This window comes from Leucopleurus acutus, assembly GCF_964270905.1.
Source record: "Leucopleurus acutus genome assembly, chromosome: 3".
Taxonomy (NCBI): domain Eukaryota; kingdom Metazoa; phylum Chordata; class Mammalia; order Artiodactyla; family Delphinidae; genus Leucopleurus; species Leucopleurus acutus.
The window spans coordinates 93,561,280-93,580,179 of NC_139145.1; the positions used below are offsets into that span (position 1 = coordinate 93,561,280).

The window sequence follows — 18,900 nt, forward strand, 5'->3', positions numbered from 1 at the left end:
TGTTCATGTCTGTCATTCTTTTATATTAATGAAAAATGTTCGAAAGCAATGTTTAGTCCAGCTCCATTACATTTGTTCAACAATTCATCGACTGCTTCCTCTGGCAGACTTTTATGGCAAAATTCCTACTCTAAAGGAGTTTCTAGGGTAGCAGGATAGATTGGGAAACAAAACAGTGAATGAACAATGAATTAGGTGGTGAGAGATATAAAAGGCTATGGAATTAAAAAGAGCTTTTCAGTTTCTTTAATTAGATTTAGGAATGGCTTCATGGCATAATAGAGAAATAGGGCTAAAATATCCTCTAAGTATACAAAAAGCTTGAGAGAGAAAGATTTGGGAGAGAGGGAATGGCAAAGGAATATGTTAAGCCAAAGCATAAATGCTAGAAAGTGAAGGTACCAGTTTGAATGGCGCTTAGGTCATGTGTCTGGAAATAGTAGAAAGATACCTGGAAAGGTCGAAAGATAGAGGTAAGTTGTGCAGAAACTGACTGACACCTATAAACTTTACCCAAATGTACCCCAAGAAACCACTTTTTTTGTATGTTCCTTTTAGAAGTACAGAAACTTCTGGATAGTTTAATACTACTCTATCACCTTGATGCAGAGATGATGTGGATGTGAATCCATCTGATATTTTCTACCTTAAGCAAGAGTCACTACCAGATGAGTGGCCTTAGCCTAATCAGAAGGGAAAGCAAGTGAGGTGGTGTCAGTTTGACGTGCATGTGGGGGCTGGTCATCGAGAGGTATCAAGGTCTGGGACATAGAGACAGAGCTTAATTACATACACATTCTCAGTGGTGAAAAAAACTGAAAGTGAGTATACACACATACACACGCACATTCACACACACGGGATGTGTGTGCGTGTGTGTGTAGATTCTATTAATAAAGAGATAAGGCTTGAAGTCACAGTGGAGGTGTGAAATTGTCAGATCATTCTTTTTTTTTTTTTTTTTTTTTAGTGGTACGTGGGCCTCTCACTGTTGAGGCCTCTCCTGTTGCGGAGCACAGGCTCCGGACGCGCAGGCCCCGGACGCGCAGGCCCAGCGGCCATGGCTTACGGGCCCAGCCGCTCCGCGGCATGTGGGATCTTCCCAGACCGGGGCAAGAACCCGTGTGCCCTGCGTCGGCAGGCGGACTCTCAACCACTGCGCCACCAGGGAAGCCCTGTCAGATCATTTTTCTCTGTGGTCCCAGATTCTTAATTTAGCTATGTGCCCTGCATATTAAAATGTCTACATCATGGACAGCTTAGTCATAATAACCTTATGCAAGAAACACGTGTATAAGACAAAGTACAATGAAAGAACAGACTAAGAAGCTCAAGAGGGCTTCCCTGGTGGCGCAGTGGTTGAGAATCTGCCTGCTAATGCAGGGGGACATGGGTTCGAGCCCTGGTCTGGGAAGATCCCACACACCACGGAGCAATTAGGCCCGGGAGCCACAACTACTGAGCCTGCGCATCTGGAGCCTGTGCTCCGCAACAAGAGAGGCCCGCGCACCACGATGAAGACTGGCCCCCGCTTGCCCCAACTAGAGAAAGCCCTTGCACAGAAACGAAGACCCAACACAGCCAAAAATACATAAATTAATTAAAGTACCCTTAATTTAAAAAAAAAAAAAAACCTCAAGAAATACCTTCTTAGTGAAGTGGGAGAAAGAGAGGTTGTGAAGATGCAGGGTTTGTAGTAAGTACACACAGTATTTTTTCCCTATCTGGCCTATAGCTAGAATTTCATTGCTTATCTGAAACAGCGCCTTAAAGAGGCATGTCTATCAAGAAGTTGCAGTAGATTTAGGGAAATCTTTGCTTATTGTAGAAACATAATTATAGAATAATAATTTGGATTCAAATAAGACATTAATGTTTAAATTCAGCTATTCGTGATAAACACGTTTCTCATATATACATATATATGCATAAACACACATTTATGTGTATTTTTAAAATTATATATTTTTTGTGTATAATCAAAATGATACATTTTAAATATTTTTAATATTCAATTTTTAAAAATTTAAGATTTTTATATATTAAAAAATATGTATATATTAAGAAAATTTAATAAACTTCACAGGCACTGGCTATTTTCCTGGTAATAGTTTCCCCTTTACTTTATGAAATAAACCTTTAGAAAATGTGTAGGCTAAGGTGATTAAACCCTTGATAATAAAGAATATATTCTATATTTCTTTGTTTCTACTGTAGTTTGCCTCAGACTGTCTTAAATTTTCATATTCTTAGTAATCATTTATCAATAATATGGGGATTATATACTGGAAAAATTTAATTTAAAAATTATTGTGTAGAGGCTATTTCTAGAGTTGCAGGGATAGTTTTTCTGTCACCTTATTTCTACATCTATATTGTAAACTAGATGTGGGCAGAGACTATCCTGATTGCTTTCATGAATGGAATCATGCTTGATAAAGACATCTAGCAGCAGCCTGTGGAATAGATTTGAAGACAGAGAGACTCTAAGCAGAGAGATGAATTACTTAAAATTTACTCTTTGATCACCCTTTCCTTCAAACTCCCTACTGATTTGTTCCCTATTTGTTTTATATTCTTCTCTTTAATCTGTTTCCTTCATGAGCTTCTTGTTCTCCACTTACTCCTTAGGTATCATCATTTTGCAACATAGCAGTTATCTTCTGATACTTAGATAAATCACTCATTTACTGTTTTTGATTCCCAGTGCAAGAAACTTGGCTTCATGGCTGCAGGGCATTTTATTCCTCCCTCCCTCCCTCTTCCCTTCCTCCCTTCCTTTCTTTCCCTCTCCCCGCCTCTGTCTCTCCCTCCCTCCCTCCCTGCCCTCCTTACTCCCTCCCTTCCTTCCTCTATCTTTATCTCTACTTCTTTATTTATTTTAGATATATTTCCACCACTTTGAGTCTAGCACATGATTGGAGCTCACTACGTATTCATGAAATAAATGAACTCCCAAGACCTCTCTGTACTCTTCAACTCTTTATATGGTTGATCTTATCATTCTCAGAGTTTCAGCTACATCTATATGCAAATGGATATTAAGATACCTGGCTCCAGGCCAGATTTCTTCACCAAATTTGAGACTCTTAATCTCAATATGTATAAAACCATACCCATCACCTCTTCCCCAGAACTAGTTCTTCTCCACCAAAATGCCAAGTTAGACACTAGGAGTCACTCTTGACTTTTCCATCCTGTTCCTATCTTCAGTCAACCAAACACCAAATCTTACTGATTCTACATCCAAAATATTTCTCAAATCTGTTTTTTTTTTAATCAAAATTCTATTTTAGTTCTCCTACACATTATCATAATTTATTGCCTAGGGTATTGTAACTGGTCCCCTTCCTCCAAATTCAAACTCCACATAGGGTTATTTCTTTAAAATGTACTTTTCACATTGCCACTTTTCAGTCTAAAATACTTGATTACTTTTTCAAAATAAGTTAAAGCCCATTGTGTTTTAACAAGGCCCATGAGGCTTTCAACAATCTGGTCCATGACTCTTTTCCAACTACATTTCCTATCACTCTCTGCCTCAGACATCATTCATATTTCTCCATATAGAATGTTATTTCTCACCTTTTGACTTTTATCAGCTTCTCTGAAGTACCCTTCGCCTTCCCCATTTACTCAGCTATCTCTTACTCATTCTCTAAGACTGATCTCAGACAGATGCTCCTTCAGACCCACTTATCTAAACTTTGGCTTGTTTTAAGTGTCATTCCTCAGTGCAGATGTATCAAATACACTCTGTTGATATCTATAACCACAGTCTATAACCATATTAGTGTATAAATTTGTGTCCACTCTACTCCTAGACTGTGAAATCTTTGAGAATGGTGACTGTCTTATCAGCTTTGTAGTCCCAATACCTAGCATAGGGCCTAGCACTTGCTCAATATATATTGGTTTAATGAACAAATAAATAAGGGATTGGAGAAGTATCTTTGCCTAGGGTAACCCTTTATATTTTAAAAGATGTTCCTCCTATTAAGAGGCAGCATGGAACAACACCAAGCCTGGGAACCAGGAGTATTATATTTGGAAAAGAAAGAAAAGTAAATTAATTTCTCTGGGACTTAGTTTTCCCATTGATAAAGTGAGTATGCTGAAGATTACAATTGTATTCATCCTTCCAGGTTTAAAATTTCACTCACATCCCAGGGAAATTAGGCAGTGTGTGGATACATTTTGGTTGTCACAACTAAGGGGATGCTACTGGCATCCAGTGGGTAGAGGCCAGGGATGCTGCTAAATGTACTACAACCCACAGAACCAGCCCTCCCTCACCCCGCACCAAAAAAAAAAAAAAGAATTATCTGGTACCAAATGAGAAACTGCTTTATTTGCTTACTCTGCCTATGTTTTTTAAATCATTGACAGACATTATATTATATAGCTATTGTTTCTACTGCCTGTCTCTTCCACAAGAAGTTAATTAAGCTGTATGTGAAAAGGCAGACATTCTGTTTGTTTTATTTGTTCAGTAATTAAATGAAGTGTTGAGTAAGTGAATAAATGATTGAATGGCAAGATATAACAATGCTTCTGAACTGTTCATTAAAAGTTATAACATAGATAATTTACCCATCTTTTATTTCTTGTTGACAGGACAGGAGAACTGGGAAACTTGATCGCTCCTTGTAATGCCAATTGTAACTGCCTGCGATCATATTATTATCCTATCTGTGGAGGAAATGGAATCCAATATTTTTCTCCCTGCTATGCAGGTTGTACAAATTCTGTTTCCAAAAGACATCCAAAGGTAACTTGTGTCTTTACCTTACTTTACCTTACTTCCTTTACCTCAATGAGGCAGTATGTTTGTGTATTTCTGATGCCCTTCCTTATCCCTCTAGTGGTGGTATGCTGTGCCTAGTCTTTCCTTCCTGGCCCACCTCCTCCATTCAGAAGCCAGGCATAAAGTTTCAGTCAAGTAAAATGAGTAAGTTCAAGAGATCTGCTATACAACATTGTACCTGTGTGAACAATAATGCATCATACACTTAAAATTTGTTGTGTTCTTACCTTAATTAAAAAAAAAAAAAGGCCCCTGACCACTCCATATGAAAAAGATTCTTCTTCCTTTATACCTCACATTCAATTACTGTTGAAAAATCAATTTAGCAGTTCTTCACATTACATCTTTATAACATCACTTCTGTTATAGAAGTGAAATATTATTTACCTTTTTACATTGTTTTATTTTTTCTCAACTATACTTTATGTCGCTGGAAGTCAGGGAACTTCTCTTATTCTTACTGAGTACAGTGTATATAATAAAAACACAGTAAATATTTGTTGCTTTTAATTGATACACCATGGACACATTAAAAATATATACAGATCACTAATCTGTTCTCAAATGCAAGTTTACTTTTAGCTGTGGATTAGAATGCATATCAGGACTTCCCTAGTGGTGCAGTGGTTAAGAATCCGCCTGCCAATGCAGGGGACACGGGTTCTATCCGTGGTCCGCAAAGATCCCACATGCCGCGGAGCAACTAAGCCTGTGTGTCACAACTACTGAAGCCCATGTGCTCTAGAGCCCGCATGCCACAACTACTGAGCCCACGCACTGCAAATACTGAAGCCTGCGCACTCTAGGGCCCATGCTCCACATATGAGAAGCCACCGCAATGAGAAGCATGTGCACTGCAATGAAGAGTAGCCCCCGCTCGCTGCAACTAGAGAAAGCCTGCGTGCAGCAATGAAGACCCAACACAGCCAAAAAATAAATAAAATTTAAAAAAAAGAATGCATATCAGTTTACCTAAATATGATTTCTTTTTAATACAATTAAATGGTTTAAGAAAATCCAATAGAATTTTGTTGTACTACATCTACACTCTAAAGATTTTATCTTCGTTAAATTTAATAGCCTGGGAAGAAACAATATTCACATTACTAGTAGTACATAATAGGTAATGTTATGCATTAATAGATAATGTGATAACTTTAAAAAGACCTGAGGGAAATATATAATATGATATAAGAGACTACAATGAATAAGGTGTGTAAGAATTATATGACAAAACAGCACAATCTTGGATATTTGAAATACGTATTAGTGAAATGGCATTCCTTTTCCTATATAAAGATAACTTTAAGATTGCAAGAAAAGATTTTTACATAAATAAATAGAAATCATTAATTGAAATAATCTGTAACAGTACTTCAGATTTATTTTAGAACTAACACAGATGTCTGTATGTGTGTGTGTGGTTATACACATTTATATGTTCATATATACGCACATAAATGTATGTCTGTATATATGTATACATATCTTTAATGATTTTGTGTGTAATAAATACGTCGAACATTTATCTCCACAGAGATATAGGATTTCATCTTTCTGCTAGGGGTAAACCAGAATGGGAGAAACAGTATACATTTTTTTTCATATTACCTAGCTTATAGACTTAAAAATAGTTGTCTAAGAACATTGAAAAATATGCCAGAAAAAATGTGGTGAATCATAGCAGACTTAATAGACTTGGTTGACGTGCAGTTTTAATCCTTGGAGTAAAACTAACTAAATAACTACCATAAAGTTCCTGTGAAAATTTAATGAAAGATTACCATGCCTTCAAACCAGTGGACATCTGGGGTTGCTTTAGTTTCAAAACAGGTTGAGAAAATTAGGTGTTTGTGTCAGTTATAAGGAATCAGATTCCACAAGTGAGCATAATACATATCATAGGTGAAGGTAAACTATTCCTTTGAGAGGCAGATAAGTAGGTAGCATTTTCCTGTATATAAAATATCATCAATCAATAAGTGCTATTGACTAACTCTAATGAGAAGATTATGACAAGGAATTAAATTAATGGAAGGGTTTTACTCACATAGCAAAATGTATAGACACAAATACCATCCTGCACAAGGAAACCAAAATAAATGAATAAATAAGTAAATAAATAAAAAATCTAATACCCAGAGCACACTTGAAATGGTATTGGTTATTTTGACATGGTTAATTCGATATTTATATTTGTCACCAAATATTATCATCACCATTTTAAACAATAAATTGTCTTCTAGGGATTGTTTCAGAAAAGCAAGTTATTTTGACTTCCAAATTTTCTTTTTGACCTGGCTTTTTTATGTCCAACTAGTCCATGTAACAACTCATTTTTTCACAGGATCTTTTTATGAAATATATCAGATAGGCAAAATGCATTGATAATAATGTAATAAATATCTATGCACATTTTTTCACAGAAATAGAATATATTTCCTACCAGTGATCTGAACTACAAAAACAGATGTTCTAGCAGCTAGCTATATTATAGGCAAATATATACTTTTTTATGTAAGAGAGTTGTAAAGCTTCATTAAGATACAAAATACTGTTTTCAGTTTTCCTTCTTAAAAATTTTAAAGGCTACTTTATTTCATTATTTGACATATCGGATTGCTGAGTATGTAATATTTCATTTTAGGAATGTCACCTGCATATTTGATTTTGCTGAATCAGTACCAGTGGTCTCTGGCCTTTGGGACAGTAAAAGCACCACTTCACTCTGACTTCTCTAGCTCTGCTCTGACTTTATTGAGGCCTTAAACATATAAAAAGATTTGTAGTAAGGGTGAGCTTGAGATGTAAAAAGCCTTTAAAAATGATTACGCCTAACTTTTCAAATACCTGAACTCTTTTCCTACAAAAGTAATACTTGTGATTTTTAAACATGTTACTTTCCAACATTTCATATTATTAATTTATATGTATACATATATGTGCATATATATGTGTATATATATATTAAATAGTTAATATGTTAATAAAAATAGCCTTCAGGATAACATAATAACTTCTAGTTTTTGATTATCATAAATATGCCATCTTAAGAAGGATCCAGTTTGCTTTTGGTAAAACAATTCAAAAAGTTCAGAAAATTATAGTAAAAAGGTTTAGTTGAAAGTAGTTTTTTTTTTCCTCAAACTCTTGTAATGTATTAGTTAATTTACTGTGGCAATTGTTAAAATTAGAGTGTTAGTTCTTTCAAACTAGCATAAATAGTGAGATTGTCACTATGCATGCTTTTCTTTGTGTCCTAATAATGGAAAAGAAGAAAATTAGGAAAACTATTTGAACAATTGTGATCTATTGAAAGCAGCCTAGAATGTGTGAGATCATCTAATTGTTATATTCTTGTCAATTTGTTTTATAAGACATGAATCAATAACAGGTTACAAGTTAAAATAATGGACACAAAAGTCAAATACAGATTATTCTGCTTTGTGACTATGGCCCCTTGTTTTCACTTGCTTGATTTCTTAAGGGTTATTACTGTTTCTTATCACTATTTGATGTGTATGAATTAAGACTGTGTAAGTGTTTGCCATGTCTAAAACTCACATAATTTGCAATGATAAAATATGTTTTGAAGATAAGCACTTTTAGTATGTTTATGTCTAATATTTCCAGGTATATTATAACTGTTCATGTATTGAAAGAAAAACAGAAGTAACACCTACTCCATCAAGTTTTAGTTTTGAAGCTCAAGCTGGGAAGTGTTCGAGTCAATGTAAAAACTTGCCTGTATTCCTTGGCATTTTCTTTGCTGCAATTGTTTTTACCTTCATGGCCGGTACTCCTATAACTGTGTCTATCCTAAGGTATGTGTTATATTGTGAAATTTGCCATCCCTAAGCCAACATGTTGAATGAAAAAAAATGGACTTAGGGATTTATTTGGGGTTTATATTGACTGTTGGTTCCAATACTAATTCAGCCCTTACAAGATCATTAGTTCTGTGGCATTGGGAATGCTACCTCATTGAACCCAAGATGTTTGAGGCTTTAACAAGATCATGGTTGTGAAAGTGTCTTAACATTGCCTACTTGGCATGTACTCGATGCTAGTTTCTCCGCTTCTTTCATGAGGCTTCGGTTGTAAGCTGGAGTTATAATCATTTGCATTTGAGTATGATGGAAATGGCAGTGCATTCCACATGTGTCAGAATCAGAATGATGTGCATTCTGTCTTATACAGTAGGTGCTGTGATATTAAACCTTCCTGTAAACAGTAAAATATGCTGGCTCTCCCCTGGCTCTTCAGTGTTTTGTGCTTTCATTGGCTCTTCTTCCTTCCACACCACTTTGTAAAAATATTTCCTATTTGCCCTTCCGTAAGCTCATCAGCCTTTCGATATCTTTCCTAACAAACTAGGTTTTTCCGTCTTCAATTTTTGTTCCTTGATACTCACTGCTTTTTCACATACTTTTTGACAAACAGAAGCTTCAGAGATTTTGTCTAAAAACATTAAGTAGTCTGTTAACATAACACCTATTACATCTATGTCACTTTTTACCTACATATATATTTTTTTAAAGACTACTTGATCTCTTCTATCTCCCATCTAACTCTCTTGTGTGCCAACATCATGTCTCATTCATCTCTGAGAGTTATTACTTAAAGAAATATTGTTGAATCAAATTGAGCATCAGAAATTGTTTTACACTACCTCAAATTTGTAACCGTAACTCACAGGTATGATTTCTATCTCAAAGTTAATAAGAGAATAAGAATTATTTGCTTGCAACTTAAGCCATATGACTTGTAACTTATGGGATAGTCAAATAGAAGTCTTGTTAATGAATGTCCTTTCTTCTTTACATTTGCTAAAATTCATACATATTCAATACATTTGTTAAAACTCATTTGACTCCTTTTTGGTATTATTTGCAGTATTTTAGTTGAGATAACATTTTTCTTCTCTTATAATTCCAGAAAGGTTGAACTGTATATAAGCTGTTATAAATAATTTGTTTATTTCATGTGTGTAGTATTTGCTTTAATCTAGAAATGCTAAGCTGTTACAAAAATGAATTTGCTCAAAGAGTAAATACACTATACAACCATTTTTTGTCTTATATGCATTTAATATATCCAGGTGTGTTGATCAAAAGCAGCGGTCTCTAGCATTGGGAATACAGTGTGTGTTGCTTCGATTATTAGGTATGCCATTTTTCTTAATGCATTGGTAACTGTTGGTTATTTTTATTCATTACTGTTATTGATTTATTCACTTACAGTATGTGCCAAGAAAACAATTAGTTTAACTGCAGTGGAACTGCAATTAGTTTCTGCAATTGTCATTGAAGAGAGCTGTTTTTCACTATTCAAGATGTAGTATTATTTATATATCACATAGGAAAATAATGACTTTACTTTTCACCTACCTGATTGGTTAACTGTTGTTTCCAATTCTGTAGCAAATATAACCCTAAAGAGTATATTATATTTATTTAAAATATAACATATTATCATCAGCACATTTCTAATAGAGCAAGTAAAAGACATAATTTTTTTCTATTCATATAAAACCCATCACCAACATAAATTATGATAAAATCTTATTTATAACTATTGTAATTCCTTTTCCTCTCTGTATTTAACTCCATTTAGGACATAATTATGTTACATTAGCATTGAAAAATGATGAATTTATATGTTTCAATAAAAACTGTGCTGTGAATATTGTATCTAGTTAAGAATTGATGGAAGAAATAATTTATGCCAGAAAATTTTTAAGGTTCCAGATGTAGGAAGAATAATAAGGCAGAAACATGTCTTATGCGTAATTATATGTGTGTATAATTTTATGAATAATATTATGAATAATATTAATGAATAATATTATGAATAATATTAAGATTATTTATAAAAATAAAAATCAAAAGCAGGAAATATTAAGAGATCCCCTAGACCAAGTTTTCAATTTTTTAGATGAGTAAATTAAGGACCTGAGAGATTCAGGGATTTGCCCATAGTTGCACAATTAATGGTGAACTAGGCATGTTAGTGTGAACGTTTGTGTGCATGTACATATGTACATTCCCATGCACATCTATGTCACCGAATGTATGTATATATATATATAAATATATATACACACCCACATTAGTTTACATGCACATGCACACACACCCGCACACACACGCATAATATATATGCTGTAGTTTAGAAGACTTATTCTGTGCATCAATAATTTATTTTTATTTTTTTAAAGTATAATAGCTAATTTCAAAGACATTTATTAAATTAGAAAAGCAGTGAATTAGAATATTTACTTAACTAAATATTAACCCAATACATGACAGAGACGTTTATTAAAATAATTTCTTGAATTGATTAGAAATATATAATATGTATAATTATTTTAGAATGTTTTATCTGCGTTTCTTTATATTCCTATTACTTGTACATGAACGGATTGATTTGCATATGGGCAGATTAATACCTATATTTATATAAAATATATACATAATCATATATAAAATTGTAATTATAAACTATAATATTCACTTATGTGTGTATATATATATATATATATATATAATCACTTATATATAATCTTCACATGTAATTCTTCTAGGCACAATACCTGGGCCTATTATATTTGGCATCACAATAGACAGCACATGTATTCTCTGGGATGTCAACGAATGTGGAATTAAAGGAGCTTGCTGGATTTATAATAACATCAAGATGGCCTATATGCTAGTGGCCATAAGTAAGTGGTGACTTTTTGATATCTTTAGAGTAAATGGATTATGTCAAGAGAAAAAAAATCTTATTGTTACTTACTTAGGTTTTGAAATATTCAGTCCATGCTTTTGGATTATCCTATGGTCCTGAAGCCAAGATCATTTATCATAGCATATTATAAAAGGTCTTAACTGGAGTCTGCAAGGCTCAGTCTAAAATAGAAGAGAGTAACATTTAGCTTTCATCATATCACATATCATATAATTTTCTTTTAACAACTTCTTTCAAACTTTTTTTGGAAAGTATAACAAAAAGCTAAAAGAGAATTCTAAGAAACTGAAACGATTGTCATTTAGGCACCTGGGCTTTGGAAAACACACAGAGCTGAGGTAGGGAAGTATTTTCTGGCTCTAAGGCACGTTGTAAGAAACCTTTTTATGGTTTACAAGGTTAGCCATGACGTTTAACCCTTTTTGCCTTTGGTAGTCTGTCTTCCATAGTCTTGGTTAAGCAATCAATGAAAATTAAGAATAAGGAAATAGATCAATGCATCTAGTTTGAAAGAGTATGATAAAATTTAAAATTTAAAAAAACAACCTAAGAAATTAAAGTATTTAAAAATAGAGAAATTCTAGGTATAAATACACACACATACAGAGTTGACCCTTGAACAACATGGGTTTGAACTGCTCAGGTCAATTTATAAGCAGATTTTTTTCAATAAATATGTACTACAGTTCTGCACAGTCTTCAGGTTGGTTGAATCCGCCATGTGGAACCACAAATAGAGGGCAGTCTGCAAAGTTATATGAGGATTTTTGACTGTATGGGTTGCCGGTGCCCCTAACCCCTGAGTTATTCAAGAGTCAACTGTGTGTGTGTGTGTGTGTGTGTATGTGTGTATTTAAAATAATGTGTGATTGTGGTGTGATTATTTTCACACATGTATCAAGATAGCTTGTTTCTCCTACATGTGTTTAAATCCATAGTATGCTGTCTGAATTTATAATGACAGAATAATAAATTATCCACTGAAGAAATAAATATATAAATCTAGCAAAATAATGAGAAGATAAATATTGACTAGAATAGGCAAAATTAATCTTCCCATCACTTTTTTTTTTTTTTTTTTTTTTTGAGGTACACGGGCCTCTCACTGTTGTGGCCTCTCCGTTGTGGAGCACAGGCTCCGGATGCGCAGGCTCAGCGGCCATGGCTCACGGGCCCAGCCGCTCCACGGCATGTGGGATCTTCCCGGACCGGGGCACGAACCCGTGTCCCCTGCATCGGCAGGCGGACTCTCAACCACTGCGCCACCAGGGAAGCCCTTCCCATCACTTTTACCAGTTAAAAAACATTTTTTATTCAGTGTATTTTTATGCTTAAAAATTTATTTAATTGGTTATGTTTGTACTTTTTGACCAAAAAATATAGATAATGAATTGTTCCTTTACCTACTCTGTAGTGAATATGAGAATTTTTTTCCCCAAAACATATATACCTTTAAATATTCCAAGAACATTGTAACTGTAGTACCTATGTAATTGTTCTTCTTATAAATCTAGAAATGCTTAGCTCAGTGAGTATGCCTGTTTTTCAAATACACAGTTTGAGTAAAATATTAATGATTAACACAAATTAGCTACTGCAAAAACCATATTGTGAGGTCATTTAATTTATTTGGCTGGCACTTTGATGCTTGTACTGTGACCAGAACTAGTTTTTCTTCAAATAACTGAGCTTAAAATCAGAGTTCTTTGAAGACAAATTGAAGCCTGTGAAGAGTATTGAATGTTATATATTCCCATAGAGGCTTTCTATTTTAAGAACTCCAAAGCCTTTTTTATTTTTAGAATTACTTTTCATCATGGACATGAAAATGTTGCAACTTATTATTCAGGTTCAAGGATGTCGTAAGCTATTTTTCCTTGGTTAAGAATGTATTATTGTAACCAAAACTAGAAGAATTATTGTACATTTTCATTGTTTAGAAAGAAAATAAGGACTAGTTCATTGAATTATGGACAGATGTTCTATTGAAGAATATCAACCTTCTCACTAAAGTTTTAAAAATTTAAAACATAAAACTAATTGCTTATATACTTCTCTTTCAGTAGTGAGTTTCTACTCATGAAGAATTTTTCAATGAGAATTAATTTTTGTAATAATTAAAGGCCCAAATGCATGATTAATATTTGTTTCTATATTTAGGTGTTACTTGTAAAATTATCACCATTTTCTTCAATGGGCTTGCAGTCTTTTTGTATAAACCGCCACCATTAGGCACGGATGTGCCATATCAAAATCAGAATTCAGTTGTGACTACGGTTTCATTAGAATGTGATCTCAGCAAAGCAGGGAATGATGGGTAAAACAGCAAAAAAGAAGATTGAAAATTGGCCTCCATCTGTAAGAATACACATTGTCACTGCAGCATTAACTATACAATATGGATAATCATATTTTAAAAATTGATATTTTATAATTAAATGTGTTTTCTGTATATGTATGGACTCTTAATTTGGTTTTGTTTTAATATAAGAAACAGACCTGTGCCTTCAAGGCCCATCAGAAGCCTCAACACACACACACACACACACACACACACACACACACACACACACACACACACACATATACACACAGAGATACATCTAGGTATGAAATCCCCAACTAATAAACTATACTAGAAACATAAAACCAATGATTAGTTAAAAGTTTACATTTTAAAAACAAAGTGATGTTTCTATCCCTCTTACAACTTGTCTTATCTTAATTATCATTGCCAATAGTTTGGGCTTTTTTAGAAAATTTATGGTGTAAAAATTTAAATTTATCAAGTTTATGTTCGAAGTTTCAAGAACTGTTATTGAAAGACCATGAATTTAAAACCATCTAAATAATATTATTTGATTTTAAATATACATATACCAATCTGTCCTGGATTTATTACAGAAAGTTACTGAACTATTAGAATATTGGTTAATTACCTTCTTTGTGTCCCAGTACATAGTGAATTCAGAAATATTAGCATTGTATGCACATATCTTCACTTTAACTCAAGAATTCCAGAAAGTGATTTGTTGATATTGCTGATTTTTAACACTTACCTCTTATTACTCTATGATAGTTTTATTCAATTACATGTCTTCCAGAGGAATGTGCCAGCTTCAGTAAAGAAAAGTGCCAATTAGACAGGAAAAGATCGCTTTTTTTTAAATGGCTTACATGCATTTTATTGATATTCTTTGAAAAGATTTCTTAATGAACTACTGATCAATGTTTGTATACTCAGTACTTTAACTTTTCTCATTTTCAAAACTGATCACCTTTAACTTTTCTCATTTTAAAAACTGATCACCTAGTACATTCCTTATAGCACTTCAGTAGTGCTTTGCTCATAGTAGGCATGTATTATTGTTGTTTGATTAAAACATTGAACTCTACTCTTTAACTGATCCACTTATTTAAAGATTAAGTATTTCACATATATGATAACATTATAATTCCATTTTTTCAGATCAGACTTAGGCCAACTTTGTCTACTCAGAATGTGGAGGAGATAGATCAGTGAACATCAGTAAAAATAACTGCTACCTGGTCAAGAATTTTACTGATTAAAAGAAGTGCTGAAGTTCATACCCATTTGAAATTTCATAAAATACAGCTACTAATTTAATAAGATTCATTATCAGCTTTTTCCTAGGTTAGCTTTTTACAAGTAGTGTTTTATATACACTGTGATCAGAATAACAGACAGAGTAAAGGCCTGATAGGAGACCAGGATCAGAAGCATTAGTACTTCACAGAGTTTAGGAGATTATGTTTGGTGGTAATTAGTGGCCAGTGATGATTCAAGAAATGAGTAGCATTTATAAATTGAAATGCAAGAAGGAATGCATTAGAATTAGGCAAGCAAGCACACTTGAATATTAGAGAATTACAGGAGCAGTGGGTCAGGAATCAGAGGGACAGACCTACTTAAACCAGGAACATATAAACACCAGAGGTTGAAGCCAGATGGGTGGTCAAAAACCCAGGTATTTGAGAAGCAGGAAATTCATAACAACCAAAGAGACAGTTCAAGGTAGGCAGGGGAGCAAACACGTGATACCTCAATTCAGAAGCAGTCTCCCTCCCACCCAGACGGACACATTTTAAATTCCTCTTCAAGCCAAGGCTAAAAGGAGATTTTAGGCTTTCTATATCCTATACGTGAAAGCAGGGAATTGAAACATTTTCTAGCTGTAAAATAATGGCAAATCCTCAGGAACTCATTATTAGAGATGTGAAACAACAGAAAGAGAGGAAACAATAATTATAAAACATAGTAGTCTAAAGCCACTTAATTTAGAGAAAAGAAAAAAAATCACCCCACTCATAGATATAGTTCGATGAATAAGTCACTAAATAATTGGCATTCATAATGATTTTCAGTTACCAAGGGTTTCACTGTATTCAGCATACTCAATTTTAAAGATGATAAACATTTTTACAAAGCTTTAAATGAAAATGATTAAAGTGAAAATAATTTTGGCACTTGAAAGAAGTCAGACTTTTATTTATAACATACATATTTACAAAGAATACCTCCTCTTATGATAGGGCAGTATAGACACTACTGTAATTTATAAACATTGTTTATACTTTTGGATTTACCTAGATTATATGAGTTGGTATTATGCTACTTTTAGAACATAATTTTTCATAATATGTATTTTTCACAGTTTATAATTATTTTTAAGTAAGTTTGAATCTGTAAGTTGACTATGGTAATTTTTGTACATAATTGGATATATGTCTTAAAATTTAACATTTGGATTTTCTTAATTGTAGGAAATACAAATGTAAAGCTCTTATACATGGAAATAACAGTATATAATTGTTTAGCTATGTAAAGTGACAGAAAATACAAGTAAAATTTTGGCTCTTATTTTTTTCAAGATTTTCTTTATTATAAATAATTAGTAAAATGTATATATATATTTTTAAAATATCAAAATGTTTGTATTAGTTTGTTTTAAGTGTTTAACCTTATTAAATGTCACAGATTTTGAAATATGATTTGTCTCTGTTTATGTATACACATACATTTGATGGTTGGGAGAGGGAAAATCAGTGTACTTTTGAAGTCGGTGAATGTAATTTAATTAATCCAGTGATTTCTGCTATCTCAATCGATGTATTTAATTCAATATAAGCCATTCATTATGAAATATAGTCTAAAATTCTTTCATATAACATTTTCCATGTAAGACAGATGAATATATAGGATTTATATGAGTAGGATATGTGTTACAGATGGTTTATTGTGAAGTATCTGACACCAAAAGTAATGTGTCTTGGAAAGGTTATATTTAATTCATCTTGGGTTATCAAAATTCTCAGTACAATATCTTTAAAGAAATCAAATTGGACATTAATTTGAGATGTAATATTCTTTTCCCCTCACTATAGCACATTCAGGTTCCTTTAGCCTTTTTTGTATGTACCCCAAACAATAAACATTAACATATGTTACATGTGAGTGATGAAAAATAACTAAGAAATCAAAAACAGATCTGGTAAATTGGATCAAAACATTTAGAATTTTAACTAAAATGAATATAGCTTATAAAGATTATCAAGAATTGACATTCTAGTTTTTTCTTTTTAGATTTAACTTGTCTATTTTTAAAATTTTATTTTGTAGTATTTTAGACTCTTAAAAAGTTGTAAAAATAATACAATTCCCCTATAAGCTTTACTCAGCTTCCCCTAATATTGACATTTTACATATCCATAGAACAATGACCTAAACCAGGAAATCAGTTAATACCACATCTGCAAAAGGGCGTGGCAGAACTATTTACTATGATGGTAGTTTTATTTTTGAATTGTTGAACTATGCACATTAAAATGGTACATTTTGCTATATGTAAATTATGCCCCCAAAGAGTTGATTTGCAAAGAAGAAATGATATTAGAAACAATGTTAAAAAAACTATTGCTGGGTGTTTCGAAGTCAAATGAGAAAGCCTAAGAGAATCACGCTAGTGATGAGGGTATTTCTAAGAAAGGAGGCTGGTATCTCCTCCTTACTTGGATGTTTGCTGAGTTCAGTCCCTCCCGTCAGAATGGAGTATGTACCCCAACATGTTAAGGCAGGACAGGAACACAGAACTGGGTTCCTGGCTTAAGCTGAGGGATCACAATGCAAAGAGAGGAAGCCTCAGAGGGTTAGATGCACTCATAACATCTGAAAATGAGAATTTCCCATGTGCCATGAGATCATGAGATGCCATGAAATGTGACATTCTCGAGCAGCCCTGATGGGACTCTGCCCAAAAGAGCTGCCTGCTATGAGGGCCTACTATAGGAAGAAAGTAAGGTGGGTAGGTCTGTAAGAAATCAACTCAAGGGAGCGTCAGCCTGCCTGGGAATTGATAATTTCAGATGTCAGTATTGACCCACAATTGCACCCCATTGTTAAACCAGCTTTTATAGACTTGCCATAATGGAGGGCATGGAGGTCAGCCAGGGCTAGTCAAGAGAGAATTATGTAGGTCCTGGTGGTGTCAGGTTTTCGCCTCTCTTCCTCTATTCCTTCCACCCCTTCCTCAGTGCACAAGAATACAGAAGATGAAAAGTCAAGATCTCCCTTGACTTACGACAGGGTTATGTCCTGATAAACCCACTGTAAGTTGAAAGTATTGTAAGTCAAAAATATGTTTAATACACCTATCTATCAAACATCATGACTTAGCCTATCTTAAAGGCACTCAGAACACATCTTAGCCTACAGTTGGGCAACATCCTGTACACGAAGCCTATTTTATAATAAAGTGTTGATTTTATTGAATTCTGAATTCCACAAAGTGAAAACAGAATGGTTGTATGAGTACAAAATGGTTGTATCGTTTACCTCAGTGACCACGTGACTGGGAGCTGTGGCGGCTGCTGCCCACGTGGCAGCAGAGTATCTACAACATATCGCTGGCCTGAGAAAAGATCAAAATTCAAAAGTCGAAGTACAATTTCTACTGAATTAGTATCACTTTCCCACCATCCTGATCTCAGAGAGATGGCAGTGAGTGGTCCTGAAAAGAGATCTTAGTTCCCTGCCCAGGAATTGAACCTGGGTAGCCTGGATGAAAACCAGGAATCCTAGTCACTAGACCACCAGGGGCTGGAGGCTAGAAGCAAAGTGGCCCTGGCTCTTTCCCCTATTTGAAAGCAAGAATGTTTCAAGGAGGCAAAAACTGTAAAAACAGGTACAAAGTTTATTATTAAAGATACAGCACAATGTATGGGAGAGCACACAGAGAAACAGTTTAGGACTGAAGCTAGGCAGAGATACACACCCGGAGAGAAGCGTGTGGGCGTCCTCTCTACTGAGGAGGAGCTCAGTAAGT

The 18,900-nt window shown here is 34.0% G+C and overlaps 1 protein-coding gene across 1 annotated transcript in view; it reads left to right on the forward strand.

Annotated features, from left to right (window-relative positions):
* The window catches only part of SLCO4C1 (solute carrier organic anion transporter family member 4C1), a 63,453-nt gene extending 47,272 nt beyond the window's left edge, over positions 1-16,181 (forward strand). The window contains exons 9-13 of the mRNA XM_082836781.1: positions 4,618-4,771; positions 8,441-8,631; positions 9,909-9,973; positions 11,394-11,531; positions 13,718-16,181. Coding sequence (XP_082692907.1) covers positions 4,618-4,771; positions 8,441-8,631; positions 9,909-9,973; positions 11,394-11,531; positions 13,718-13,878 — 709 coding nt within the window. The 3' untranslated portion in view covers positions 13,879-16,181. The remainder of the gene's footprint in view (positions 1-4,617; positions 4,772-8,440; positions 8,632-9,908; positions 9,974-11,393; positions 11,532-13,717) is intronic.
* The last annotated feature ends 2,719 nt before the right edge of the window (positions 16,182-18,900 follow it).